Here is a 7,500-nt window from a genome sequence, read left to right on the forward strand (position 1 = left end):
TGGTATAATTTTGTACCCTAACCCTCAAGCACAATATGTGCAGTGCAATGTTTTTCTCTGGTGTCGGTTTAACGGTACTTCTAGTTTCAGGCAGAGAAATGAACATTAACCCAAGTTTAAAATCAAACATGCCTTTAGATTGTCTCTGATCCTATGGGGACTGTTGTCAATAAATAACACGTCCTGTCTTTCAACCGACAGACGCCGTAACAGGGTGCAGCCCGTATGCAGCAGGAGTGAGACCGGTGGCATACTGGTGAGACTAGTCAACAGCTTCTTTGTTTTTTGTTTGGCAGAAACCACCATCAGCAGCAGCAGCGCCTTTGGCTCACTAACTGACTCCCCCTGTCTTCCAGAAACATACCTGGGAGCCATTGAGGAGAAAACTTCTGAGGTTGATCAACAGCAAACTCTTTGACCGGGTGATCATGTTAGCCGTCTTCTTCAGTATTCTCGCCATGGCCATAGAACACCACGGGCAGGTGAGGAGCAAAGTGCTGCTGCCTCATTCACAACGTAAAGGGAATAGTAAACTGAGGAGTTCACTGCTCTGTGTTTCTGTTTTTTCCTTCTTGCTTATTTTGTATTGATTGTTTATGTTCTCACGCCTCCCTATTCCCTCTCTGCATTTCCACGTTCTCGTGCGACCTGTTGCTCCCTCTCTCTCTTGCTCTCCCTCTCTCTCTTGCTCCAGCCTAAGCAGGTGGCAGAGATGCTACGGATCAGTAACAACATCTTCACTCTCGTGTTTGTTTTGGAGCTGATCGTAAAGCTGCTGGTCCTCAAGGGGGCCTACTTCAAGGACCAAAACAACATTTTTGATTTTGCCATTGTTGTCATCAGGTAGTATGATCCTAAATTAAACCCATGGATACAGTATTTAAGAGAGCATATTAAAATGTGTTTGTTTTCTTTGGGTTTCAGCTTGTGGGAGACATTTGCCAAAGCTGATGGCAGGTTGTCCGTCCTGCGTGCTTTTCGTATGCTGCGGTTTGTGCGGCTGCTTCACTTCCTGCCTTACCTGAAGAGACAGCTGCTCGTGCTGAAGGCGACCATGAAGGAGGCAGCTCTGCTCTGCCAGCTGCTGCTGTTTTTCACCATCATTTTCAGGCACGTGCACCAAATCCTTCCTCCCCATGTGTCTGTTTGTGGATATCTGTCCCTTTACAATGCTGTTCTAATGCTATAATAATCACCACATTTGAGTGATTGTGTCTGGTTTCTGTGCAGTGTGATAGGCATGTGCCTGTTTGGTGGCAAATTTGCCTTCGAGACCCAGAGCGGAAGCACCATCAAAGACCGGATGAATTTTGACTCCCTACTGTGGTCCATGGTCACTGTGTTTCAGGTCAGTTTTTGAGGTCCTAATCCGTGCCATCATCGTTGTATTCCATCATTATGCTATTTGTGCATGAATCTGTCTGTCTTTTTCTTGATTCTTTGGTTAAATCTATCAATGTAGATCCTGACTGAGGAGGACTGGAATCTGGTGCTGTACAATGCCGTGGCTGCCACCTCCCAGTGGACCTTCTTCTACTTTTTCGCCATCATCTTGGTCGGAAAACACGTTCTCCTCAACGTTCTCATGGGCGTAGTCGTCCAGAGCTTCCAGGCCATAGTGAGGACCTCTGTTGTACTTTTCTCCAAGAGCTCGATGTTTTATAATTTACACACACAACGTGTCTTTGAGGAACGCACACTCAAACACTTGTATACACACCTATGCTGAAGTCTATTTGTTTTAGCACTCCTCAGATTCTGATGACGAAGACTCCATCAGCTCCACTTCATCCAGCCAGACTTCTGAGAGCGAATCTTCACTGAGTGAAAACCACGAGACAAATGTTAGTTCCTCAGAGTCACAGCTTCCTTGTTCTGGTTTCAGAATCTAGTGAGAGGTCTCTGAGATAGTGATCAATCTGTTTACCTCCACTTCATGTTGTTCCAGGGTTCCTCTAGACCCGATGAAGACTGCCCTCTCCCTCCATGTGGATCCGGCAGCCCCACTGTGATCAGCTCTGCACCTACAGATACCAACGACCACGACGTGAGTTCCTAAGAGCAAGAGTTTGGGATTTCATAAGGTTTTACACACAATGATGCAGCAGCAAGAAACGTGATCAAAGCTGATTTTGGATTTTACAAAAAAATGACTTTGCCTTTATTCTGAGCAACATTTTGCTGGTGCACCACACTGACAGATGTCTAACTGTTCACCTCTGCAGACGTCTTTGAGCTGGATCCGGAGAGTGCTGCGCTGGTGCAGACAGCATGAGGACTGGTCCTTCTTCCTGTTCTCTCCACAGAACAGGTAAGTCTCAGGACTTCACACATAAAACTTAGTAAGGAGCTGGTGCAGCCAGAGAAAAAAGCCTCAGAAGGTGTTAAAGTCTTACATCTCATTAACAATGGTCTTGAATATTTTTTCTTGCTTTTTCTTTTTTGATTTTAGCTACAACTTAGCCAAATTATTATTTTTCAATCTTTTTACTAATATTCTGACATTTATGCGGGTGAATGAATTTTTATACATTTATATCATTGAGACTTGCTGTTATATCCTGTTATTTCTTCATACTTTGGCTGACAGGATGGTGATACTGAAAACCTGTCATATGATAGACAGCTTTAGGCAATCGGTGCAAAATCTCATGATCTTCAGGATGATCAATCAGAAATAATTTAATATTTTCTAATCTTTTATTTCACTGTGTCTTTCATTTTCTTGCTCTTCCTCTCATGTTGTCACTGTTGCTGCTTGTGTGTGTTTGTGTTCAGGTTCCGTATCTTCTGCCAACGTGTGATCTCTCACCCGATATTCGACTATGTGATCCTGCTCTTCATCCTACTGAGCTGCGTCACCCTTGCTATAGAGAGGCCTGGAATCAACCCGACGAGCAGGGTGAGACACACGTGTGACCTGCAGTCACCGTCAGCAAACGCACACACACATGCCCATCCACTCAGACACATACATAGTACAACAAATACAGACGCATGCACACACACACACAGCATGTGCGATCACAGTACACTCATACTACATGAAATGTGTGAGTTTACATGGAAAATACGAGTTTGATGACGCACAATACCAAACACACACAGGTTAAGATGAATCTCACTCTGCCCTTCAGGAGCGACAGATCCTGAAATTGTCCAATTACGTTTTCTCTGCCGTCTTCCTGGTCGAGATGCTTTTCAAGGTAAACACCACTTTTGTTTTTTTAACTGCAGAGGTCTATGATGAGTGTGAAATGACATTCATATTATACTTCCTGATGTTGAGATCAGTTTGGACGAGGTTTATAATTTTAGATCATCTTTAAACAGATTTTGTAGCTCAGATTTCCAGCTGATTCTAAGAAAAACATTTTTCATAATATTTTAATTTTGCATTGATGAGTTGTTGCTCTCACACCAGATTGTAGCTCTGGGTTTGGTGTATGGGAAGGACAGCTACTGCCGGTCCTCCTGGAATGACGTGGATGGTTTATTGGTGATTCTGTCTTTTGTCGACATCATCGTCTCTCTGGCCAGCAGGAGCAAAAACAACAGTCTGGGCTTCCTCAAAGTTTTACGTCTGCTGCGAACGCTCCGCCCTCTGAGGTACCTCCTTTATTTGTGTGTAGCTTCATGATCTGTGTGTGTGTGTGTGTGTGTGTGTGTGTGTGTGTGTGTGTCTGTGTGTGTGTACAGATCCCATCTTATTTCCTGTTTCATATCTCAGTCAGTTGTGTGAGTGGGTGTGTGTGTGTGTGTGTGCATTGGTTTTAATAAATGTCTGTGCGGGCTCCAGGGTGATCAAACGAGCCCCGAAGCTGAAGCTGGCTGTGGAGGCTCTGATGGCCTCGGTCAAACCCATCGGAAACATCGTTCTCATTTGCTGCGCCTTCTTCTTTTTCTACGGCATCCTTGGGGTGCAGGTAGGTTGGCATGCACACACACATACAGTAGATGTCTTTTACCCAACTGACAATGACGTTTTAAAATGAACAACATGACCTTTGTCTGCTGAGAATGTGCTCCTTTTATTCTTGGCGTTCATAGTTTAACAGCCTTGTAGCTTTCATGCAGCTGAGAAATAAAATACAGTAACTACAGAAACTCTGTCTTCATCTCACACAAACACTGCAGCTGTTCAAAGGGAAGTTCTTCCACTGTCTGGGCGAGGACATCACAAACATCACCAGCAAGACTGACTGTCTGTCGGCCGACTACCGATGGGTGCGGAAGACGTACAACTTTGACAACCTGCCTCAGGTAATGCACCGAGGGACGTGGGGTTTGGACATTAATGCGATCAATCTCAGTACAAAATGAAGCAGGTAGAAACAAGGAGCGAGGAGTCAAGCAGAAACTTTGTCTTTGATCCTTAAGAAGATATATTTGTGATTTTAAGAACCAAAATCCATCTCAAAGTAGTTTTACATTTCCTCTCTCAGCCTTCTCTCTGGAGCTCTAGTAACAACAGGTCAGTGAGCCAATCAGAAGGTGCCGTGCTGCGTCGACAAATGCTTCAGCATGTTGCTGATGTTTCCACCATTGCTTGAAATCTTAGTGCCACAGACATTGCATGTTGCACTGTTAGCGTCATTTTGTGTCAAATTAAGCCACACTTACTCGTCTCCTCGACTGCCTCTCGCTAAAGCGTGTCGTCATTGTTTTGAAAGGGACAAGGAACCAAGTGGAAGGCATTGATAAGTGAATCGTTAAGCATAAAAGCATCTGTCTGTTGTTTCTCGTCCAGGCTCTGATGGCCTTGTTTGTAATGTACTCAAAGGACGGCTGGGTCAACATCATGTATGATGGGCTGGATGCTGTGGGAGTAGACCGACAGGTATGTTTATGTTTCTACATGTTAAGGCAAGGATGGACAGGCCTGATGTTCATAGTGATGGATTGCACTACATTATACTGTGCTTTACAAACAGCAGTGGAACAAATCAGTCCTGTCATTTTAATTTGGTCTCTTCTCTTCTACTTTCAGCCTGTAAGGAACAGCAACAAGTGGATGCTGCTGTTCTTCATCACCTTCATGATAATGAGCTTCCTTCTCCTCGACATGTTCATCGGCGTGATGGTGGAGACCTTCCACCAGTGTCAGCAGGAGCAAAAAAGACGGGATCAAGAGGAGGAGAGAGGAAGGGCACGGCCAGAACAAGTCAGGGGTAAGGAGAAAGAGTTAGTTCCTCATCTATGTATCATGTATGTGTTTGAGTTTACACACATATATAATTATCAATTGTGAATGTCTGCATCTCTGAGTGTTTGTGCATGTTCACAGATACGGAGGTTGAGCAGGCGCCATATTACACCAACTACTCCCCCATCCGTCAGTTCATCCACAGTGTGTGTGTCAGCAACGGCCTGGATCTCATCATGAACCTCACAATCGTCCTCAGTGTCATCTTCATGGCTTTGGAACATTATGGTCAATCTCTGGTAATGCGCACACACACACACACACACACACACACACACACACTAACACATGGACACTGTGTAGAGGATATTCAAACACTGACTGAGCATGGACTCTGTGAGGGCACAGAGTTAAACCTGTGTTTGCCTGTGTGTTCAGTACATAGAGAATCTGATAGAGAGGTCTTACTACGTGTTAACTGTCTTCCTGATCATCGAAGTCCTGTTGAAGCTTGTGGCCTTTGGCGTGTGGAGATTCATAACTAACAGGTAACACGCTACAATTAGCCAGAATTCAACTTCCTTATTCGCTTTTGTGTATTAGGTATTGTTACCATGACTGTGTGTGTGTGTGTGTGTGTGTGTGTGTGTGTGTGTGTGTGTGTGTGTGTGTGTGTGTGTGTAGGTGGAATCTGATGGACATCATTGTGGTCTTGGTCTCCATCATCAGCATCGTTCTCAGGATGAAAATGATGAAAACAGTTCCTATCAATCCCAGCATCCTTAGAGTCACTAGAGCACTAAGACTTGCACAAGGTACACACACACACACACACAATGTACACACACACACAGACACACACACATACGACAAACTGAAATTATATTAGTTCTGAAGTGTGTGTGAGTGTTGGGTGTGAACAGTTCCTGTGTCTCTCTTCAGTGCTGAAGGCCAAGAAGATCCGAGTCCTCATGAATACCATCATCAAAACGTTGTCACAGGTAAACACACACACACACACACACACACACACACACACACACACACACACACAGTGTGGGGTTGATTCATTACAAATGTAAAGTGAGTGTGAATGCTTTTGTTTTGCTGAGTCCATGAGTTTCTTTGATTCCAGGTTGGAAATATCTGCCTGCTCTTTATGTTCTTCTTTTTCATCTACGCCGTTTTGGGAGTGGAGCTCTTTGGCAGCCTAGGTCAGTCTCACACACACACACGCACGTGCACGCACGCAAGCACACACACACACACACACACACACACACAAAAACAGATCCCATCTTTGCTCACCTGTGTGGAGCTCTGTTCTGTCTCTAAACTGTTGAATCTGAAGCTGATGCTGTTTGCACATCTCATTTTTGGGATGAATAAACTTTTATCTGCTGAGTCAAACACAGCGCTGAAGGATTTTTATTGTCCACAGTGCAGAAAGACAAAACCACTGTGTGTGTGTCTGTTGTGTACATGTGTTGATCAGAATGCAGCGACGATCACCCGTGCCTTGGTTTACATCGGTACTTCAACTTCAAGCACTTTGGACTGGCCCTGCTCACACTCTACCAGGTGTGCACCGGAGACAACTGGAGCGGGATTTTGAAAGTACGCACACACTCATACATGCACACACACACACACACACTCATACATGCACACACATCCACCTACCCACTGAGAGAGCAGTCACGTCCAAAAGTATGTAAGGGATAAAACACAACAACTGAACTTATACCCTACACATATGTGATCAAATTCAAAACACAGTTTGTTCAGTCTAATATTGGTGCGTTGATTTATACCTGAACACAAACACCTGTGTCGTAGGTGTCAGGTTGTTCCAGCCAGTGAGAGAGCGATTCCTCTATAGTGTGATTTGATAGGACGACGTGCAGGTTGTTTTAAAAAGTTTTGTTTTAGTGAACAGCATGAGGTCAGTGGATGAATCTTCACGACACGAGGTTTCATGGGAAGTCTCCATTTCACTGTTAAAGAAACTCTGGCACCTCTTACACTAATCTATACACTCTGTGATTTTCGAGTCTTTTTCTATTTATTTTCAGCAGTCACAGTTCTGTACATAGTTTTGTTCTAATTATAGGGCAGGAGTGTTTTATTTTTATTATTATAATTATTATAATAATAATTATTATTATTATTGATAGTAATAATAATAATGTTATTATTAATATTATTGTTGTTATTATTATTATTATTGCATAGCTCAACATAGGACATGTCTTAGGAAATGATTGACTATTGATTATTAGTAAGTTACAGACACATGAAATAAAGTTTTACAATAATGTTGTGTCAGATCCAGATATGAATATTGTGTATTC

The 7,500-nt window shown here is 43.5% G+C and overlaps 1 protein-coding gene across 1 annotated transcript in view; it reads left to right on the forward strand.

The window, feature by feature from the left end:
- Positions 1-7,500, forward strand: part of LOC111662248 (voltage-dependent T-type calcium channel subunit alpha-1I-like) — a 16,702-nt gene that overhangs the window by 7,989 nt on the left and 1,213 nt on the right. Inside the window, exons 10-30 of the mRNA XM_087176558.1 lie at positions 357-482; positions 695-843; positions 925-1,110; positions 1,231-1,348; positions 1,463-1,618; positions 1,746-1,844; positions 1,949-2,047; positions 2,226-2,311; positions 2,779-2,902; positions 3,138-3,206; positions 3,425-3,609; positions 3,800-3,926; positions 4,138-4,263; positions 4,751-4,840; positions 4,991-5,171; positions 5,288-5,445; positions 5,585-5,694; positions 5,831-5,961; positions 6,089-6,147; positions 6,282-6,360; positions 6,642-6,763. Coding sequence (XP_087032684.1) covers positions 357-482; positions 695-843; positions 925-1,110; positions 1,231-1,348; positions 1,463-1,618; positions 1,746-1,844; positions 1,949-2,047; positions 2,226-2,311; positions 2,779-2,902; positions 3,138-3,206; positions 3,425-3,609; positions 3,800-3,926; positions 4,138-4,263; positions 4,751-4,840; positions 4,991-5,171; positions 5,288-5,445; positions 5,585-5,694; positions 5,831-5,961; positions 6,089-6,147; positions 6,282-6,360; positions 6,642-6,763 — 2,580 coding nt within the window. The remainder of the gene's footprint in view (positions 1-356; positions 483-694; positions 844-924; positions 1,111-1,230; positions 1,349-1,462; positions 1,619-1,745; positions 1,845-1,948; positions 2,048-2,225; positions 2,312-2,778; positions 2,903-3,137; positions 3,207-3,424; positions 3,610-3,799; positions 3,927-4,137; positions 4,264-4,750; positions 4,841-4,990; positions 5,172-5,287; positions 5,446-5,584; positions 5,695-5,830; positions 5,962-6,088; positions 6,148-6,281; positions 6,361-6,641; positions 6,764-7,500) is intronic.

This window comes from Seriola lalandi, unplaced genomic scaffold (assembly GCF_002814215.2).
Source record: "Seriola lalandi dorsalis isolate HSWRI2012SDOR001 ecotype SW California unplaced genomic scaffold, Sedor1 jcf7180002054560, whole genome shotgun sequence".
Taxonomy (NCBI): Eukaryota; Metazoa; Chordata; class Actinopteri; order Carangiformes; family Carangidae; genus Seriola; species Seriola lalandi.